Genomic DNA, 20,259 nt, shown 5'->3' on the forward strand with positions numbered 1-20,259 from the left:
TTGTTGCGACGGGGGTTGTTGGTGTGTCTGTGGTGTCGTCAATGTTTTCCTGTAGCCGCTGATAAATTGACTGTGAGGGGCAATTTTCTGCTCCTTGATGTCATAGTGAGTCGAGCCCTACACTGTGTGCACACTGTTTGCGATGGCCAACCTTATGTGCGATTACACGGTGTTATTTCTGACGATAGCACTGTCCGCACTGTAGCGATAACGGACTGCATGTACCGTGGTACAAGTGCCCCTCCGAAATTTTCAGTGGAAAATTCAGACTTGAGCCGCAGTCGCGAAGCAGCAAAATCAAGAAGACGGCCAAGCTAGACTTGCTTTCATTGCCATTTGTGCCACTAAAATCTACCGCTCACTTTTACTTTGCCTCTTTTTCTGGATACCCTAATCTACCGCAATCATGGCCAAGGGCAAGTGGATGTAAGTGTACAACCCCTCGCCTCAGACTGCCCCGCCATCTAACTTCTGGCCAGTGACAAGAAAAATGCGACGCACTTCCAGCTCGTCTACCGCCCACAGAATGATCCACTGATTCACGATGAGAGCGCCCCGGGCATGGTGCTTAACCCCGTCCAAACACCTGACCCCTCGGCTGAGTCCGTCGGCACGACACTGGGCGACCTGACATCGTTGCTGGGCTCAGCCGCTCGTGTCCGCGAAAATGAAGGAGAGGCTGCCAACCATGGTATCTACTACGATGACAGCGACTACGATTATATGCAGCACATGCGCGAGCTGGGTACCGGCGCCGGTGAGGCCGTCTTCATTGAGGCCGACAAGCCCGACGCCAACAAGGTCAAGAAGAAGATGAATCTCGAGGATGCCATTAGACAGATGAGTATCCAGGAGCAGCAGCCATTGGAAAGGCTGGACAAGTCTATTCTACCGTCTCAAAATCTACAGCCCATCAACTACCAAAACCAGCAGAGTGTGCCTGATGCAATTGCCGGCTTCCAGCCTGACATGGATCCGCGTCTGCGTGAGGTCCTGGAGGCTCTAGAGGACGATGCGTACGTTGATGGTGAAGATGAAGATTTGTTCCAAGACCTGACCAAGAGCGCCGAGGAACTGGACGAATACGAATTTGATGAGACCTACGACGAGATTTTTGGTGACGAGGAGGGCTATGAGTCTGACGGTACTGCCAAGCCTACCCAAGAGTACAAGGATAGCGCTGGCCCTGCCATTAAGGACGATGATGATGATGACGATGAAGTTCCCCAACTTGTCTCGATCGATGAGAACGATGGAGCCATCCCCCCTGCGGCGTCGAGCGACTGGCTCGAAGACTTTAAGCAGTTCAAGAAGGACCAGAAGGAGAAGAAAAAGGTCACTTTCCAGCCATCCGAAATGCAAGCGTCTACATGGACAGCTACGACGAACGGCGGCAACCGTAAGCGCAGAAAGGGCGCACTGTCAACACCGTCCATGACGTCCATGTCATCATCGGTGCTGGTGCGTACCGAGCAGCTCGAGCTTCTGGACAGACGCTACGAAGTGCTGCAGAACAAGGAGTTTCAGAACTGGGATGGAATTGACGACAATGTATCCATGTCGGAGATGTCAGCCATGTCTTCCGTCTCGACGGTGCAAGGAGATGTCCGCCAGGACTTTGACGACATCCTAGATGAGTTCCTTGGCGGCCATGAAGTACGGCCCAAGGGTGTCAACAAGAAACAGCAGAAGAAGATGCGGCAGCAGGAAGGTGTGGCGCGACTGGACGAGCTACGGCGCAGCCTGGGCCCAGCTCACCTGCGGGGCCGGAACTGAGAAGGGCATAGCCCATGAGCTGTGGCAGCAGTACGCAGCATACAAAAGTACATGTTTTGGGCATTTAGTGGCAGGAGTCCTGGCGTTTTTCTTTGTCTTTTTTTGAAAGACTCGGTGGGGTAGAAGGTTTTCAGCAGCCATATGATTTACAACAGCAGCAGTAATGGCAGATATTACAAAGAGACAAAGCAGATTTGACGTTTGTTTGGAAATGCTAGTTCAGACTGATAAAAAAATGAAGGTACTTGTAACTGGTGAATTATGCATTCCCTTGTGAAATTGTTGTGTGTGACACAAGAGTTAGGTGAGATGAAAATGTGTCTGTAAGGGTTGGTTTTCACTCCCAGTAGGCACAAACCCTAACCCAATGGTCTAACCCTGGTCGCAGCCTTGTCCCTGCTCGTCTAGCTTGCGCTGCCTCGCGAAGATCGACAAGCTTCCCTTGACGCCCTGCGCGCCTGGAGATTTTTTTCTTGTCTGGCTGGGCGGGCTCAACCTGCATTTTTGTAGCTACGATTTCTGAAACAGGCTTGATTGGCTCGATCCCTTCTTTGAATTATTTATTCCCGCCGCGAATCGCGCCCACAGTCTTGCTCTCTTTTATCTGACCGGCCTTGTCGTGAGGCCTTCAGAGCAGCAATAACCATCACGACATTCACCGACATTAAAACCCGCCCGCGCCCGCGTCCATCACGACTGGCGTTTAGTCATTTCCGGCTATCATTTGATTTATCTCCTCTTGATTTATACCGATTTAATCCGCCTCCCTCCCCCTCGCCTCGTCGCATCGCCTCCCTCCACACCGCCGACGGCCCATGAGCCTTGCTTCCGCTAGCGACGATGGCAACGTTCGCGGGCAACGGCTTTGGCGCCCTCCCGGCACAGGCCGTGGCATCGTCGCAGTCACCGTTTGGCCAACCGGCAGCTCTTGGCGGCGCTCCGGCTTTTGCCGCTGCCAGCAACCCGTTCAAGCCCGGCGAATCCCAGGTCCCCGATGCGCCGAGTAATCCCTTTGGCAGCGCGACTTCGCTGGGTGGTGCCGCCTCCAGCAACCCCTTCCAGTCCAAACTACCGCCTGCATCGCCGTCGTCAAATCCGTTCCTTGCGGCGGGCGCCGGCGCCACCACCCAAAGCTCAGCTGCCCCAGCCTTTGGCCAGCAATCGTCTTTCGGGGCTCCGCCAGCTCCCTCCTCAGCACCCACAGCCTCCGGAGGTACAACTTCTATTGAAAAACAACGCGCCATGTACAACGCCTGAGACTAACCCACCCACCAACACAGCCTTTAGTAAGCCCTCTTTCCCTGCCTCTTTGGGCGCGCAGGCTTCCAATTTGGGTGCGACCTTTGGTGCGCCCGCAACCGGTGACGGCACCGCCTTTGGCACCAAGAGCAATTGGGGCCAAAGCAGAACTTCTACCGCGCCCCAACAACAGCAATCGAACAGTTACTTCCCGTCAGGGTCTCGACCCGCTTTTAGCTCCGGTGCCTCTTCGCAATATCCGCCGCCTGCGCCGAAGCTCAAGGCTCCGCTGCCTCATATTCAACTGGGCCACAATGCCGAGCCGATGGATATCGGCAACTCCTACGCAAGCAGAATACATCGCCAGCTCATGGCCGACAAAATATACCCTCCGAAATGGCCTCAAAACCCAGGCGATCCTGCAAACAAAGGTTACATGGCGACTTTCCGCGAACAGTTCAAGACGTACCGGGACCGAGCCCGCGCGAGTCTCATCAAAAACGGCCTCATTGACGATCCCGATACGAGGCGCAAACTGTCGGAAGCCATTGAGTTCAAGGGCGTGTGTGAAGACATGTGTCCCGAGTACGAAAAGGTCCTCAGAATAACAGAACACGATGTGAAAATGGCTGAGAAAAACCCGCAAACATCTTTCGCTCAGCTCGAAATCATGGTCAAGAAGCTGGCCAGATCAGCCGCCGGCCAAGAAGCACCGTTGCCAATGGATGTGCGCTCTGTGGCGTGCATTCGCCGGACCCTCGACTACCTACTCGATGACCTGATGAAGACTGAGGATAACCTGCCCAACACGCACGGCTTCCTGTGGGACCGTACCCGAGCCATCCGTCGCGACTTTGCCTTTTTCTCCAGCATGAACAAGGACGAAATGCTCGACCAGATCTACTGCTTGGAGACACTGACCCGTTTTCACGTTACGGCTCTCCACATCCTGTCACGACCCGGCGTGGCCCCCGAGGACTTCTCCGAGCAGCAGGAAGTCGAGCAGCTGGGAAAGTCGCTACTTTCGCTGATTTATGCCTACGACGATTGCCGGAACCAGGGCATTGTTTGCAAGAACGAAGCCGAATTCCGCGCGTATTACCTAGTGCTCAGAGCATTCGATACTAACATCCTTGACGTGCTCGAGTCCGAATGGAACATTGCTGCGCTAATAGACTCTCCCATCATACAAACTGCCCTCTCGATCTTCCAGTCGCTCAAATCACCGCGCGATCCCAAAGGCCCCATCAGAGTTGGCGTCGGCTCAGTTGCAGCGCCCTTTTGCAGCTTTTTCGACATTGTCTCAAGCCCGGACGTTTCATTCACAATGGCCTGCTTCGCCGAAATCCATTTTGGCCGGTACCGTCGAGCTGTGCTCCGCGGCCTCAACAAGGCGTTCGCACGGCCGCGAGGCTTTGCCAAGGACATCACGGCCGCCGATATCAACAAGCACCTGCGCTTCGATACTGTTGACGAGTGTGTCGAGTTTGTCGAGTTGCACGGGCTGACCTTCACCCCCGATGCTGCTGAGGCTGCCATCACTGATGACAGAGTTCTAGTTGCGCAGTACGGCCAAGATCTGGACCATCCACGTCTTAAGAACACATTCTCCCGAACCATGGTCGATAAGAAGCGTGGCTCGTTACCTCTGCCACACATCATCCGGAACGCTGTCTTTGAGGCGCCTGTCGTCAATGCCAAGAAAACAATTCCCAATGGCAGCAGTAGCTTGTCTACCTCCAAGACCAACAACGCCTTTTCCTCATTCAAGACGCCCGCATCTTCTTCTACTAGCCTCAGTGCCCCTGCATTCAAGCCTGCAGCTGCGTTAGCGGCTCCTCCGCTCTTTGGCGCTACCCCCAGTGCACCCTCTTCCACATTCGCACCTCCGGCCGGCAGCCAGACGTCCAGTGCTCCCTCAATCGGTAATGCATTACAGCTAGCAAACCCTTTTGGGGCTGGTCAAAATGGCACCGGTACGGCAAGTAGTCAGCCACAGGCTACTCTGAAGTCCATGTTTGCAACCAATAAGACCAATGCCGCACCAACATCAACTTCGATCTTCTCGTCAACCCCCAGCCAACCTATTGGCGTTCCGCCATCGTTCAACTTTGCCAGCGCGGCAACACCTGCCGTATCAGTCCCATCGGCGTTAGTCGAAAAGCCAGCCTCTGCTACTGCAAAGTTTTCGTTAACAGGAACTGGTGCAACCACATCGGGGTTTTCTGCTCCAGCTTCTACGCCGATTACGGGAACCTCAACGGCACCGAGCTTCATGCCGCCGACCTCTTCCGCAGCCACTACTCCAGCCACGGTTTTACCATCCGCGCCAGTCTCAGCTGCACCATCACTTTCATTTGAGGCTGCGACTACAACAGCAGCTCCTCCTCCTGCTCCTTCGTTTTCCTTTACATCTGAAGCAAAGCCCACCGAAGCTGCATTTGTGAAAACCCCCTTGACTACAACAGCGGCTTCGGTTTTTAATGCCCCAGCACTAAGTCTAGGACCAGAACTGTCATCAGCATCAGTACCAGGTCCTTTCTCTAATACACTCTCTAAGCCGACGATGCAGTCATCCATCCTGCAAGCTCCGGTATTGCCTGTAAATCTGGCACCAAGCACCCCTACTACTGTACAACCCCCAACGCCGTCTATAATAGATCTCAACCCAGGCTCCAAGCTCGCTCTTTTCTCTGGGTCTTCCATAACCCCTATAGCCAAAGCAAAGGTTGACAGGTCGGCAGTGATAGATGGATTAACGAAATGGTATACGCTTGGTGATGACGGCCTGCTGCAACAGTTTTATTTATATATGACAGAAGAGATTGTCAAAAACACATTCCAAGAATTTATCGAGGAAGAAGAGAGAAGGAAAGAAGAGGCCGAGGCAGCCGAAGATCTTGCGAAAGCCATCAAGCTCCGTAGATACAACCTGAGTCTGCGATATTTGCAACGTTGGAGATTCATTGCGCGTGAACGACGACTAGAGGCCATTCGCAGGTCTGGCCGCGACCAGCTTCGGGCCCACCAACAAGCCCAGCGGAGAGAGAGGCAGAGAGCAGAAGCGGCTCTGAAACGCAAGTCGGAGCTTGGTATTGATGAGAACGAAAATGTTCGCATGTTCTATGAAGTCGCTGAGAGGAGCAAACGGAACTTGATGAAGATTAATGGCTCACTGGGCATGTCTGAATATGGTCATGACAGAGGGGCCATAATTCAAGAGGATGACGTTGGCTCGGTATGGAGTGTCCCTGATGCCCCAGATGCCTACTCAGCACCAAAGTCGAAGAAAGCCAAACGCAGGGCGAAAGGCCCAACATCAATGGCTGTCCAAGCGATGCCGCAGTCCCAGCGATCAGAGTCTGTCGCGTCAACCTTTTCAGTGGGGGGCAAGACACAGTCGATTATGGAGCAATATGCACTATCCCGCTCCGCTTCACTCCGTCGTTCTATGCCTAGTGCGTCTTTCTCATCATCGCAGTTCGGCCGCTCACAATTTTCCACACCGCCGGTGGAAAGTCTTGATAAACGAGTCAGCAAAGTCTCGGATCGCTGGCGCCTCAAGGCTATGGGCCTAACCACCATGCCCAACGGCTCCATTCTGCCCGACCATCTGGCGCACCAAGTGCTCTACCAGAAGAAGCGGTATACAGAACTAGGTTCCTGCGGCTTGGGCCCAACCACCCGCCCACGCCGCGTGTCCGCCGCAGCTGCCGACCTTGATATCGACATGCGTATTTCACGCGCCAAGGCTCTGCTGCCCACTACACCGCGCTCCACGTCTGTTGCCGACACGAGTCGGGCCGCTGTTTCGCCTATGCGCGTGCCCTCCGGGAGAGCCGTTGACATGCTCATTGCCGACACGCACCACCGCAAGCGGTCAGCCGACGAAGCACTGGGTCCGGCGGAACCCGACAACAACAGCGACGGCTGCAGCGGGCTAGACCCAATGTCAACGCCGCCGCAGAGCGAGCCAATGTCGGCAACCAAGCGCATCTTGCTGGAGGCGCAGAAGATGCGCATGGAGCTGCGTGCTATGCGCTCGGAAATGGAAGATGGCGCAGACTGGCTGCACGATGAAACGTCGCGGCTCCAAAGCCAAACACCGGGCCGGTATTAGCCAATTGGGCAGGGAAGGGGGGGGGGGGGCGGAGGTAGAGGATGAGATGGTGTCGTGTCCGGCGTCCAAGAACATCAAAGCGAGGGCGTTTTTCTTTTCTTTTTCTTTTTTGATTGCATCATACCTTGGTTTCATTGATTCTAATACCTAGAGTCTAACAGAGTGTATTTATACGAATAACTAACTATATCAAGGGTTGTATACCCGAAGAATACCCAAAGTCGATAACTAGCGGAGTCAAGGATTGTTGAGGATCTCGTCGTGCAAGAGGTCATGTACAACATGCATGTATAATGAATGGCTGAGTCAATAGGCACAGGACGACGAAAAGGTTCGCTCTTGATGTGCTCACCGTGGCAAATCGAGTCTTTGAAATGACTGCTCCCTCTTCCTCACTGATTGAATCTGCCAGTCTCCTATGGACTGAGCCTGGCCGTGCTCGTCCTCCTCTTCCGCTCAGTCGCCTGACCCCGCGTCTGTACGTCTCCCACTTTCTGTCGACGTGGAACTCGCGCATGTTTGAGTTTGGAGCTGTCCTGTTCCTCATTGCCATCTACCCGGGAACTCTGCTTCCGCCGTCTCTGTATGCCCTTGCGCGCGGAATCGCTGCCACGCTCTTTGCGCCTGGCCTTGGCACCCTCGTCGACACTGCCAACCGCCTGTCTATTGTGCGCTACTCTATCCTCATTCAGCGGCTCTCGGTGGCCGCTTCCTGCGCTGGATTGTACGTGTTGTACATCCTCCACACGCCTCTACAAGTACCCTGGCACACCGGACAGCATAGTCTTGGGCACGTTCCTCGAGCCACTGCAGATGAAGCACCGCAGACGCCCGTGCAGATAGCCCTCTTTGCGGCCATCGCTGTGCTTGCGTGCAGCGAGAAACTCGCCTCGACGCTGACTACCCTCGCCGTTGAGCGAGACTGGGTCGTCGTTCTAACCACCGACGAGCCTGCCGCCCGCGCCCGCCTCAACACGCGCATGCGCCAGATCGACCTGTTCTGCAAGCTGGTCAGCCCCCTGGTCATTGCGATCCTAGAAAGCATGAGCACATCCGTGGCAATTCTGGCCACTGCCGGAATGACGCTCGCGTCTGTCGGGCCTGAGGTGGTCTTCGTTGCCCAGATCTACAACCGCGTGCCCGCCCTCCAGCGCGCCCCTGCGCTCCCGGCGACCGTGGGCTCGCCGCCGGCGTCACTCGCGACCACTGCGCGTGCCGCCTTCCGCCACGCGCTTGTGCAGCCCCTGCGCGCGCTGCCAATGTACACCCGGCACGCGACGTTCCTGCCGTCCATCGCGCTGGCCCTGCTGTACCTGACGGTGCTCTCGTTTGCCGGGCAGATGGCCGCATTCCTGCGCGCCGAGGGCTTTTCGTCGGCTGCGGTCGGTGCGGCGCGCGTGGTGAGCACTGCGCTTGAGATCAGCGCGACGCTGCTGGCACCGCGGCTCGTGGCGGCTATCGGGCCGGTCCGCACGGGCATCTGGGCGCTGAGCTGGTAGACGGGGTGGCTGGCACTCGGGCTCTCGTGGTACTTTGCGCACGATGGCAGTTTGATTCGGGGCGATGTGCGCGTCTTGGGGCTGGTGGGTGGCGTGGCGCTCAGCCGTGTTGGGCTTTGGGGATATGACCTGGCGGCGCAGATGATTATCCAAGAGGTAAGCCACGGGTGTTATTCCGTAGGATTCTGTATGTGTGGAAAGCAGTGTTGCTCACAATGACGACAGGAGGTTGCTGAGCCGTTGCGCGGGTCTTTTTCAAGCATAGAGGCTTCTGCGCAGAACTTCTTTGAGCTGCTGGCTTTTACTATCACGGCCGTGTTCCACCGTCCTGACCAGTTCTATATCCCCGCGTTGATAAGCTTTGGTGCGGTTGCTTCTGCTTCGCTGCTCTACACTCGGTTTGTAAAGCTGAGACGGGGCCATCTGTTCCACGCCCCTATTTGCCTCAAGCACAGAGAATAAGGACCTCTTGGCAGGATATAGATGGAGCTTCATGTCTGTGAAGCCGAGTTGGTGAGGTTCTTTCGGGCGCCGTAAGAGTTGAGCGTCAAGTAACCATGTTCAATCTCTGTTGAATTTCTGTTACTAGATCATCTATGTTTACATCTAATCGAGAAACATATATCACTGCTGTTGAATAGACACGGATGCCTGTATCAAAGTTGATACCAACCACTTGTCCTCCACGATATCAAAGTTACGCCTGGGTTTGACGATATCTCGTGTCACAAGACGTGGACTCCCTTTCCGTCTCAACCTTGAGGGTGTCCCAAGTTTGTTCTCATTTGCCATGACAGTAGAACCCACAAAACTGATGTGGGTGTCTAGGATCAAATTTTTGGGCCTGTGCCATGAAGCCATTTTCATCCAATGCTCAGACTTATGTGACACCTCACAAGCACATCCACCCTCTTCTGGCCATGTCTCACCCCTATATATTAGGCTCTCCAAGTACTGCCAGCGGCAGTATACTCCAGCCACAAAAACAACCAACTGCTTCTCTAGTCCAAGTGCCTCATCTTCATGACAAGCTACGCATCGGTTTCGCTCCCAGCCACGCCCGCGTCTCATGTGACGCAGTATCCCCACGATGGGCTTCCTGACACCACGCCAAGATTCACCTGCCAGAGCTGCCGCCGCCGCTGCGTGGCTGTCGAGCCGTGCCGCATATGCCAGTCCGTAGAGTACTGCAGCGCCTTTTGCCAAGTCGAGCACTTCCGCAGCCACCGCATCTATTGCCCGTCCCTGGCACTCAGCTTCGACCCCGCCGTCATGCTGGCCACTCCGAGGACGGGCCTGCTGGGGCGCCACGACAAGCCGTTTCTGCAGCTCATGAGCCGCACGTATCTGCACGGTCGGCCGGCTGCCGATGTGTATGCTCTGCTGATTGACATGTACCGTCTTTCTCTCCATGACAGCAAGTGGCCCTGGGACCAGCCAGAGCATCTGCTGCCGGTGGTGCTGCAGAGCCCCCAGGAGGTTGCCGCGGGCCTGGAACTCTTTCTGAAGAATGCCCTGCTGGACCACTCGGCGCTGTTGCCCGACTGGTGGGACTCGGTCCATATGGCGCATTGTATGCGTGTCGGTTGGGATGTGCGCATGGACAACTACTACAGCTTCTTGCAGCCATCGTCGGTTGCAAGTATTGCTGAACACTATGGCCATCCGCTAGTTCCTCTTCAGCTGCGCATACTGAAGGAACAGTTTGACGGCGCGCCATTCTCGGATGATAGAGCTTGTGACTTTTTGGAGGTCCTGGTAGAGAGAGAGAGCAGCGATACAGTCGCGCAGTATCAACACAGCTTGGTTGAAAGACTGAAGGCTACTTGATGACGGACGCAGTTTGCGGAGAAATGCACGGATGTACATACAAGCTTTGAGCCATTGTCTAAATAACTACATGTCTTTCTTTTCCTCCTTTCTCTCCGTATAAACGTCATAGCTAGGTACATACATTCATAGATAGTTACAAGTGCACCAGGACTTTCACTAGTTATTCGCCATGCCAAGCCATGTATCCGATCATCAAGGCCGTAAAGGCTAGACATACTCTATTCTCTGGACTGGTCCTGTTGTAAATTCACGTTCTCTATACCATAAACTTGGCCTCTGTGGCCTGCTCCTATCTGTTGTCAAAACTGCAGCTCCGTTAACATTATGGATGAGCCCGGCATCGTGTAATGGTGCTGTCCGTCCCACGTGTATAGGATCAGGCGTTGTCACAGTCGGGCTTGAATGTGCGACAGACTTGATTGGCCATGCGACTTGGCCATTCCACGGATTCAGCGGGAGCTCATCGTTGGAAGAGGGCGGCGAGCTGGCTGCGCTAAAGGGAACAGGATGCGATATCTTGCGCTCGGCCACCTCGGCATTGTGGTGCGATGGAAACTGGGCTGCGGTGGGGGTCACGCGTGTGGCGCACCGGAAGGAAAGATTTGAATGTGGCCGCGGCGGCGGCACGGACCGGTGTGTGCGTGGTTGGCGAAAGTATAGTATGATGGTCATGAGTACGGTGCAGAGGGTGAGGCCACTCAGTACAATGCCGGCAATCGCGCCGGCAGAAAGAGACGAAGAGGATGCCCGTGCTTCAATGGCTCGAGGTAGCAAGCCAGATAGGAGAGTGAGGGGCGGAGTCTGGAGGAGCGAGAGTTGTCTATGGGATGGTAGCAGGGAGGCCGGGGAGGGAGCCATGGTTGTGGGTAACTTGAGGAAGATCAAGCAGGACAAGTGTGACAGATTGGGTTGATGTTGATGGAAGAAGCAACGGCGGAGATGACAGCCCGCTGCGAACACTTTATGGAGTCGATAAATGGTAGAGCCCAGGCGGCTGTGCTAGACTGTATGAACTAGAGATGGAGATATGAGACGCCCTCAAGGTCACGGCGGGCAGACCTGACACTTGGCTGGTGGTATGTATATACAGGGCCAAAGTCTTTCTTTCCGCCCACCAGCCCGCTCCATGCGAGCATTTCCGCCAGCCTGGCGGTGCAGTTGGGCACGTGTGGAGGCTGGTCGCGGATGGTGCCTGAGTATATTATACAGACGTGAAGAAAAAGAAAAAGAAATGATTAAATAAATGAATTTATTCCAAGATCCAGCGCTTACACGAGATGGTTCTTCAGCCAATCAGAGACAGCCGCCCACCAACGTCCGGGATGGACCACCATGTCCTGCCCCTCCTTGACTTAGCCGCTGGCCTACTATTACTGGCAAGAACGTGTTGTGGTTTTTTTCCTTCTTCCTGATGATGTCACTGCAGAAAAGACTGCTGGCGGCTGGGCGGGCGCTTGTAGTGTCGAGGAGGAGAAACATGGCGCATGGCTTGATGGATGGGCTGTCAGTTAGTGGACGCCCCGGACTTTGGCATGTCACGCGTTCGCCTCATATGCCTGGAATGGGCTGGCTTGTATTACACTGGCGACTTTTACATTGGCTCAGGGCATGACATGAGGCAGAAGCACACACACACTTTCACATTCATAGTCACAGATTGCAGGCACCAATGGGACCAACAGTCAAGGGGAAAACAAAGAGGTTTTAACGCCTGAAGAACTCCAAAAGAAATCAGCAACGAAGACAGACATACACGAACAGAAGCACTCGCAACAACCAAGACACATAAAGAAAAGCCCCCGACGAACGAATCACAACGCGGCTCGCCCTGTCAGCGTATAGCACACCTCGACACAGACGCAATTCGCTAGCACGCACGCTCCCTGGCCGCTGCCGCTTAGTCGCTGTCCTCGTCCATGGCGTCGGTCTTGCCCTTCTTGGCAGCCTTGGCCGCCTTCTTCTCGGCCTTTCTCCGCTTGCGCTCCGCGCGCTCCTCGGCCGTCTCGCCATCGTGCTTCTTGCGCTTCTTGCTGTCGTCGGCCGCAGGAGTCTCGGCAGCCGTGGTGGCGGGCGTCTCAGCCTGGGGCTCGGCCTTGGCGGCGGCCTTGGCAGGCGTCTCGGGGGCGGCGGCGGAGGCGGCAGCAGGGGCGGCGTCAGAGACGGGCTTGCCGGTGACGGCGGTGGTGGGGTCGATCTGGCCGCTAAAGTCCTTGTAGTCGGTCTTCCACTTGGCGGGGGTGTTCTCGTTGATGCGGCCGTGCTTGTCTAGCTTGCCGTCAGCGCGCATCTTCTTCTTCTCGAGAGCGACGGGGCCGAGACCCCAGCGGCGGGGATACAGGTCGCGCTCCATGATGCAGCGCTTGACCTTGGCGACAACACCGTGGTCGCACGTGGTCATCTCCAGAGTCGACATCATGGCGATGCCAATGGCAATGGCCTCACCCTTGGTGGTCATCATAACAACCTCCTCGTGGGCCTCGATGGCGTCCTCGTAGCGCAGCAGACCAGGAACCATGAGCTTGGCACCGTAGCAGATGGCGTTGATGGTCGAGTCCTTGACAACGATACGCTTGTAGCCGACCAGCAGGGTCTCGAGAGGCTGAATGACCTTGCGCAGGTAGGCCTCGTCGCGCGTGTTGTCGTGCAGCCACTGGGCGTCCATGACGTCGTGCAGCGTGACCAAGTTCTTGGTCTCGTCCATAGCTCCAGAGCGGACACGGCGCAGCTCCTGCATGTGGCCGCCGACACCGAGCAGCAGACCCAAGTGCACGCACAGAGTACGGATGTAGGTGCCGGCCTCGCAGGACACCCAGAAGACACCGAGGCCGCGCTCGTTGTCGAACTCAATCAGCTTGCTGTCGTGGATGGTACGGATACGCAGCTGGCGCTTGACGGCAGAAATAAGAGGGGGGCGCTGGAACACTGCAAGTCGTTAGAGGATTTCTAGCAAGGGTAGAAACAACGTAGCAGACAAATACTTACGGGCACCGGTCAGGGTCTCCAGGGCACGGGCAACCTGGGCAGTACCGCCGGGAACCTTGCCGTGAACACGGAGGACGGCAACGCTAAATGCGCAAGACAAGTCAGTCACAGTTCTTGGGTCGGGCGCAAAACGCCAAAGTACTATGGGAACAGGGCAGGCAATGCCAACTTACTACTCCTTACCAGCGGACTGCTGGGACTTGACCAGACGAGTGGCACGGTCGATGCAGACAATCAGAGAGCCAGTGACCTTGGGATCAAGGGTACCAGAGTGACCAGTCTTTTCGCAGCTGTTGAGGGGCCATGAATTAGCAGGGGAAAATTTTCGCCCGTGTGTACAACGTGGTCGATGTGACGATTCTAGGTGGTTCGCGGGGCAGGACAACGTACCGAAGAATACGCTTGACCCAGGCGACAACTTCGTGCGACGAGGGGTTGGAGGGCTTGTCCAGGTTGATGACACCCGAGGAGATGTACGACTTGAGGTCGCGCTGTAGGACTGTTAGCCGCTCGTTCTAAGACTGGAGATGTCGGCGATGGCGCATCGTGTCCACAGCCATCGACTGCGCACAGGCGCAAAGCCAGCAGGCCACAATGCGCCCGCGGAGAGAGCTGCTGACCTTCAAGGGGCTGCTGCCATGGGGAATGGGAGTCCAGTGGTTGGTGCGGATGAGAACTAAACGGCACAGCAGAGACGGGTCAGCAAGAGCGGCCGGCAGAAAAACGGAGAGCGGCCGGGCAGCCCGAGAACAAGCCCCGGCGGCAGAGGCGACATACGCTTGTCGTAGTTGGCCAGCAGCAGAGGCCACGATGAAGTGTCGATGGAGGGCACGCTGGAGTTGGGCTGGAGAACGTGGTCGTCCTTGGAGACCTTGGCGACGTCCGTAGTCATGGCGGCGGTTGTGGGAAAGAGAGAGAGCGTGTGGTGAGAAAAAGGCAGCAGATATGCGATGCGATACAATAAGAGCAGGCGACGCAGGCAGAGGCAAGAGAAAAAAAGATGCAGCAAGGAAAAAACGTGCTGAAGTATCGCTCGGCGGTCGGAATCGCTCTTCGTCACGAAGCAAAAATTAAAGGAAAACCGAACGTGAAGGCGTGACTTTTTTTTTGCTCTGCAATGCTTCGATTTTTTTTCAATGTGGAGTCTTGGAAACTTTTCTGCCGCTTTGGCGCTAGGCTATTTTCGGCACGGGCGGTGAGGTACAGCGCCACACTCGAGTATGGCGGGGCTGGCAATTCCTTTTCCAGACCCTAGCTAACCCTCGTCAGGCCCGAGCCTCTCGGGTCAGCAACCCTAGCTGCCGTCAACGTTACATTATCACCAGGACTTAGCCGCCGTGATGATAGGCGACTGCTTCGTCGCATTGGATGGTTGGAGTCAAAGGGAAAGAGCGGCAACACATATATGGGACGATTGGCTCCCCAGAATCGTGGCCGATTTTCCCTCCTCATGTGCTTTTTTCTCCCCCTGGGCTAGGCTTGCTTGAACTTGCTGCGCTTTTTCTCTTTTTCCTCTCCCGAGTTTCCCTCTACTTCACCATGAAAGCCCGCCTGACCCTAGTCATTCCTCCAGTGGCCGTCTCGGCGCTGCTGTCGCCCGTCGATTCGCCGTGCGCCGTCAACTGCGGCAATGTGCTGGCCTCAGTGGCCAGCGACGAGATCCAGTGCAGCGAGTCTGCATTCGGCAGCGGGGCCGGCGCGGTCTTCAAAAGCTGCGTTGACTGCCAGGTGGACAGCACGTACTACAGCGACGAGCTGACGGATGTTGGTGCTGGTTTGTGTGAGTTGAGAACAGCCCCAGCCCGTGGGTTTGGCTTCTGCCGCTGGGACCTGATGACTGACGATACTGGCCTGCAGACAACCTCCGCTATGCCTCTGCATTCTGCCTCTTTGGCCTGCCAGATGGCGAGGCCTTGACCACTCCCTGCGTGACCAGCACAGCATGCGGGCCCTTGCTGGACTCGCTGGACTTTGACAAGCTAGCCACCAATGCCTCGAGCTATGACTACTGCTCTTTGTGGCAATCTGACGTGGTGTCCATGTGTACGTCGTGCTTGTCGGCTTCAAGTCAGAACTTTCTGAGAAATTGTGAGTTTGTCTCTGTGCAGCATTTGGCCTACTGCCACAGAGTTGCTAACACAAAGCTTCTTCGTAGACATCCGCACTCTTGATGCTGGCTGCCAGCAACTGCCGGTCAATGGCACTCCCATATCTATCGAGGGCAGCATATTCTCCACCCAGGTTGTCAATGCGACGGCTGAGAGCCCTGTGTCAACATTTACTGCCGAGTCGTTTGTCCACAACGGCATCTCGCTGAGCGCTAAAGTTGGTATTGCATTTGCTGCCCTTGTTGTTCTGTTTGCTATCACCGGCACTGGAATAATTTGCCGAGGTCGCCGGCGTCGGCGGGCTTTTCTACGGACCCTGGAGAAGAAGCCTAGTGTGGCCTGGGCTGGGCCCGGATTCCCTTTCTCTCCCAGTCAACCCCAACGGCGAAACAGTAATACGCAAACATCCCCCCAGAGTGGCAACGTCGAACGGACTCCGGGCTGGGCTGCATCCATAGCAGCAGGCCTCCAAAGATATGCTGGAGATGTAAACGAGACCCCGCTGAGCCAGAAGCCCCTGCGCGGCTGGGATGATTCGCCAATCAGTGCCATGGGAGAAAAGAACTTTTCCAGCCCGGGCCGCCACTTTTCGCCTTATTCGTCGCAGTTCGGCTCGCCCGTCAGCGGCACCCAGGAAATCCCAAGCATGGAACCACCGCGGGAAATTGGTCTGCAACTGCGTGATGAAGAGTTTGAGATGCAGGTCGTCGGCGAGCGCGTGCAACAGTCACAGCCAGGTTGCTCGGCACCACAACATTCTGCTCCAGTGTTGATGCAGCCTGACTTTGGCCGGCTCTCGAGCGAAGGTGGCCCGAGACGGTACTCGCCGGAAGAGAGTGATCGTCGTCGGGCAAGCTGAGGGGCGTTGCGTCCCGTTAATATTAGGATTTCTTTTCTTCATGTGTAGCCACATTACTTGGAATACACAGTACACACTCAATCAAGCAGCCAAACATGTTTTATTAACAAAAATTCAATGAATAACCAAGTAAACCAAACATTATGGTACGAACATTAAATATAAAGCAGAGGAAGATTACCATGGTCTCAAACAGTTGGCGTTCAGGCCGAAACAGTGTGCGACCCGCCAAAAATTACCGGTCCCTTTGAATTCGCCTCGCGCACCACTTCACGCCCATTCTCTATCGTCAAAACCATTGCCTTGGGCGTGCGAGGCCCGTCCTGATGAGCGCGCCTCGATGTGCGCTCACAGTCCGACCCGCTCTCGGAGCCGCCGCTGGAACTGCCGCTGCCTGAACTACCCCCACTGCTACTCTCATTTATGGCTGCAACAGGCGTCATAGGCTGTCCCATGTACACGCCGTGGCTGCTGTATGGATTGCTGCTCGGGCCTACTGCTTTGGATGGTGCGCCGCCGGGGTGCCGGCGCGCATTCATCTGTGCGGTGAGGTTGTCTGCGGGCGTCTTGGGCGTCTTGGGATTTAGCATGCTTGGCGTCACGAGCGTTTCGGTGCTGTTGCTGAATTCTGGTACTAGGAGATTCAGGCCGGGCTTTGTTACTGCCTGGCCGTGAAGAGGGTGGTTGTACATCTGTTGTGGTTGGTGTTCTTGATAGTTGCGACTCTGTGGCTGTTGGTACGCCCCCGCAGGCGGCGGCATCCACTGGTCCACCCACGAGACGGGCTCTGCTATTGCCTCAGCACTTCGCAGGACCTCAAACGGACGAGTTATAAGCTGCCTGTGACTGCTAGAAGACGAGTATACTGATGGCGATGGGATCGGTGGGTATGCGGCGTTGATATGTGACATGGCGGTGCTGTAGTACTCTGCACCTCTGGGCTTTTTGGAGTGCCCATGCGCAGATGATGTAGTGCGCTGTGCGTTACTGTTAGGAGACAGTGGTCTCATGGAGGACGGCGGAGGAACTGGTGGGTACAGACTTGCATCGCCGCGAGGGCGTGTGTCGGTAGGCGATCGGTACCAGGACTCGTCGGCGTCGGTGTCGGCTGTCTCGGCGTCGGGAGTCACTCCAGCTATGGCTACTTCGCCTAGCGTGTAGGAGATGGACGCCAGGTTGAAGGCCTCAGTGTTGCCAGTCTGTGGCACATTGGCCGTGGCCCAGAACTGATCCTTGGAGGTCTGCGCAATGGCAGACGCGGGCGGGTATTTGGTATGTGCAAAATTGTCGACGGATGTCTTGGTGTTGTTGAGAGGATTGGCACTGGGCCATGGTGGCGCTGGCCGGTCTACAGCGGAGAAGATTTGCTGCGTTTGAGTCTTTTTCCATGGCTGTGCGCCATATGCTGTGGTTGCGATGGAAAGCTTGGGGCGGTTAGGCCTTGAGTTTGTGGATGTTGGCACTGGCGACCTTTTCGGACTCGCAGAGATCTCAATAGGAACAGTCTGGCGTGGGTTGGTCGGCAGGATTGTGGGCTTTGTGGTCTTGGGCCCTGTCTTCTGCCAATCAACTTGGTGTCCATCAACGGCACTAGCGGGATATTTGCGCGCATGGCTCTGTAGAGGCTGCTTTTTGGAACCACGGGGAGCGGCAGAGAGGGTAGCCCGGGTATAAGTGTCGTCGGTCACTGAAGACACGTTGCTACCTTCCATCTGACGCAAAACAGAAGGGTTGGTTAGGAGCCTGAGTTTCGGCTGGGCTGTTTTTGCTTTTGCTGGCAAAGCTGATTGTGGGTGGGCCGCCGGAAGCCCCGATGGTGTACTTGGCGTGTTTATAGGTGGTTGATTCCGAGTGGCCATAGGACTTTTCGCGGTGCTAGATTTCTTAGACAGTGTCCGCTCAATGATGGCGTCCAGGCTTTGGTGTCGAGTGTGCTGCTGTGAGGGGCTGGAAAAGGGAACTCGAGAAGGAAGTTTCAAGGGCGATGACGAAGCGAGGGTAGCCGTATGATCGTTGAGCGAGCTAGTACGGCGATGAACTGGTTTTCTAAGGCACTGGGTTTGAGGCGGGGAGGCGCTGGTGGCAGCTTTAATGTCAGGGACTGTCTTGGATCTTGCGCGAGCTTTTGACAAGCCCTCGGGACCATCCCAAGGTGATCCCATGCGGGCTTGCCACTCTTTGACAAGCTCGGCCTCGTCATCTCCCGTCGACTCGTCCTGCTCCGGGACAACGCCCAGCTTAGCCTCAGCCGCAAGCACAGGCTTCTTGCCGTCGCCGCTGTCGGCAGTCGGCGCTCCGCTGCTGGCGACTCTAAGTGGCGACATGCAGCGAGAGTCGTCGGGGCTGGTAACGGAGGACAAGGGGTGTGCTGCGTCGGGGTTGGGAATAAGGCCTGGCAGGTCCTCCTCGTCTAGCGCACGCTCAGTCACCATCTCCTCGGGGCGGTACACCAGTTTTCCCATCGGCGGCTTTTCAGTGTCGACGACCAAAAGACCCTTTTCGCCGCAGCCCAGGACTCCGTACAGCTTTACTTCGCCGGCCTGGAAGCCGAGCACCGCGCTGGTGCCAGCAAAAACCATGTCTTCTTCCACGCCGGTGCGGTTCGTCAGTATCACCAGAATCTCATGCTCTGTCTCGGCGCGGATCAGGGGCTCGAGCCGTGCAATCCAGTATGAAAGACAGTCCATCTCGGGCTCGTGTGGTGTTTGGCTCCATGAGTGCGTATCTTTGCCTGTCACCCAGGCCATTGAGATGATAGCCACGTCGGCGTCGACATCAAGTACATGGTTGGCAAACTCAAAGTTATCCCACGGGGCCTCGAAGCGGTATGGACTGGGCAAGTGTTAGTATATAGGAAATAATGCCACGAAACGTTGGTCGTGAAACTCACTTTAGGTCCATGCAAATTCCCATTGCCACGCAGCCCATGCCTTCAATCCAATCGGCGTAGAAGCCGGAGCCCTCCATAGCCCAAGTCTCGTCGGTGCGGTACAGATGGGTCTTGCGATAGTTGGCCAGGGACTCGCCCTCGGGGTTCACCATCATCAGGGTACTATAGAACCCCGGGCTACGGTCCAAGACCGTGCCGTTGTCTGCCTTTTCCGGATATCCCACAGCAACATGGCAATCATGGCGCAACGCCGTGGTGCGTGCCCACAACGATGAAATGCCACTGAGCGACGGCTCAAGCAGCGGCTGGATGGCCTGCCGGGACGCAAAGTTGTAGCCGGTAAAGGCCATCTCGGGCAGCACGATCAAGTCCAAGTGGTCGGTGTCAGCAGCCTTAAGCAGCACGCTGTCGGCGCGCGAAAGGTTGTTGTTGACATCGCCGCGCACGGGAGAAAACTGCAAGCAGGCAATTTTCATGGATGGGGCAGAGTGATGAGAAGAGTCTAGTTGAGATGGGGGCGAAGGGAAAGGGTTAGAGAAAGAGAATCGTGATGGCGATGCTACGATAGAAAAGGGTTACGCGGGGAATTTCAAAGACACGGTAAAGCAGGAAAATGGGAGCAGAAGAAACTGACAGACTTGGAGGAAGGCGGTCGTCGATCAGCGCTTCAATGCTGGCTTTGTATGTATCTGCCCGTGTGCTGCTGTTTCTGTGGCTGGCCTGTACTGATCTTTGCAACTCAGAATTCCCCAGGCTCTCGCTCGGTTCTTGGCCTGTGCCGTGTTATGTTATATCTTACGGCAATTAGCACTTCACGCCCACAGACACAGCAGTCAGCCATGAGGCAATGGGAGAAATTAAAGGACAAGATTCCTTCGAGGTCGAGGGGGGGGGCATCCAATGGGTGGTCTATATGGCTGCTTATTGGGTGCTAGGGTGTTTCGTTTGAGTTT

The 20,259-nt window shown here is 55.8% G+C and overlaps 8 protein-coding genes across 8 annotated transcripts; 5 read left to right on the forward strand and 3 right to left on the reverse strand.

The window, feature by feature from the left end:
- Nucleotides 1-406: 406 nt before the first annotated feature.
- BROUX77_004286 (uncharacterized protein) lies at nucleotides 407-1,776 on the forward strand (the record flags this gene model as incomplete). Its single annotated transcript, XM_073749031.1, has 2 exons — nucleotides 407-426; nucleotides 480-1,776. The coding sequence occupies 2 exons, from the start codon at nucleotides 407-409 to the stop codon at nucleotides 1,774-1,776; spliced, it is 1,317 nt and encodes a 438-aa protein (XP_073604743.1).
- An 840-nt stretch (nucleotides 1,777-2,616) lies between these two features.
- Nucleotides 2,617-7,135, forward strand: BROUX77_004287 (uncharacterized protein; the record flags this gene model as incomplete). Its single annotated transcript, XM_073749032.1, has 2 exons — nucleotides 2,617-2,989; nucleotides 3,057-7,135. The coding sequence occupies 2 exons, from the start codon at nucleotides 2,617-2,619 to the stop codon at nucleotides 7,133-7,135; spliced, it is 4,452 nt and encodes a 1,483-aa protein (XP_073604744.1).
- A 374-nt stretch (nucleotides 7,136-7,509) lies between these two features.
- On the forward strand, nucleotides 7,510-9,096 carry BROUX77_004288 (uncharacterized protein; the record flags this gene model as incomplete). Its single annotated transcript, XM_073749034.1, has 3 exons — nucleotides 7,510-8,630; nucleotides 8,685-8,790; nucleotides 8,860-9,096. The coding sequence occupies 3 exons, from the start codon at nucleotides 7,510-7,512 to the stop codon at nucleotides 9,094-9,096; spliced, it is 1,464 nt and encodes a 487-aa protein (XP_073604745.1).
- A 561-nt stretch (nucleotides 9,097-9,657) lies between these two features.
- On the forward strand, nucleotides 9,658-10,464 carry BROUX77_004289 (uncharacterized protein; the record flags this gene model as incomplete). Its single annotated transcript, XM_073749035.1, has 1 exon — nucleotides 9,658-10,464. One exon carries the CDS (start codon nucleotides 9,658-9,660, stop codon nucleotides 10,462-10,464), a length of 807 nt encoding a protein of 268 aa, XP_073604746.1.
- A 259-nt stretch (nucleotides 10,465-10,723) lies between these two features.
- Nucleotides 10,724-11,325, reverse strand: BROUX77_004290 (uncharacterized protein; the record flags this gene model as incomplete). Its single annotated transcript, XM_073749036.1, has 2 exons — nucleotides 10,724-10,756; nucleotides 10,834-11,325. 2 exons carry the CDS (start codon nucleotides 11,323-11,325, stop codon nucleotides 10,724-10,726), a joined length of 525 nt encoding a protein of 174 aa, XP_073604747.1.
- Nucleotides 11,326-12,364: 1,039 nt separating this feature from the next.
- BROUX77_004291 (uncharacterized protein) lies at nucleotides 12,365-14,341 on the reverse strand (the record flags this gene model as incomplete). Its single annotated transcript, XM_073749037.1, has 6 exons — nucleotides 12,365-13,389; nucleotides 13,450-13,532; nucleotides 13,623-13,739; nucleotides 13,840-13,940; nucleotides 14,070-14,125; nucleotides 14,227-14,341. 6 exons carry the CDS (start codon nucleotides 14,339-14,341, stop codon nucleotides 12,365-12,367), a joined length of 1,497 nt encoding a protein of 498 aa, XP_073604748.1.
- Nucleotides 14,342-14,988: 647 nt separating this feature from the next.
- Nucleotides 14,989-16,416, forward strand: BROUX77_004292 (uncharacterized protein; the record flags this gene model as incomplete). The annotated part of the gene is made up of 3 exons (XM_073749038.1): nucleotides 14,989-15,229; nucleotides 15,307-15,537; nucleotides 15,605-16,416. The coding sequence occupies 3 exons, from the start codon at nucleotides 14,989-14,991 to the stop codon at nucleotides 16,414-16,416; spliced, it is 1,284 nt and encodes a 427-aa protein (XP_073604749.1).
- A 203-nt stretch (nucleotides 16,417-16,619) lies between these two features.
- BROUX77_004293 (uncharacterized protein) lies at nucleotides 16,620-19,782 on the reverse strand (the record flags this gene model as incomplete). The annotated part of the gene is made up of 2 exons (XM_073749039.1): nucleotides 16,620-19,248; nucleotides 19,307-19,782. 2 exons carry the CDS (start codon nucleotides 19,780-19,782, stop codon nucleotides 16,620-16,622), a joined length of 3,105 nt encoding a protein of 1,034 aa, XP_073604750.1.
- Between the last annotated feature and the right edge of the window lie 477 nt (nucleotides 19,783-20,259).

This window comes from Berkeleyomyces rouxiae (genome assembly GCF_048999995.1).
Source record: "Berkeleyomyces rouxiae strain 22BRR77 chromosome Unknown BrBRR77_ptg000004l, whole genome shotgun sequence".
NCBI lineage: Eukaryota > Fungi > Ascomycota > Sordariomycetes > Microascales > Ceratocystidaceae > Berkeleyomyces > Berkeleyomyces rouxiae.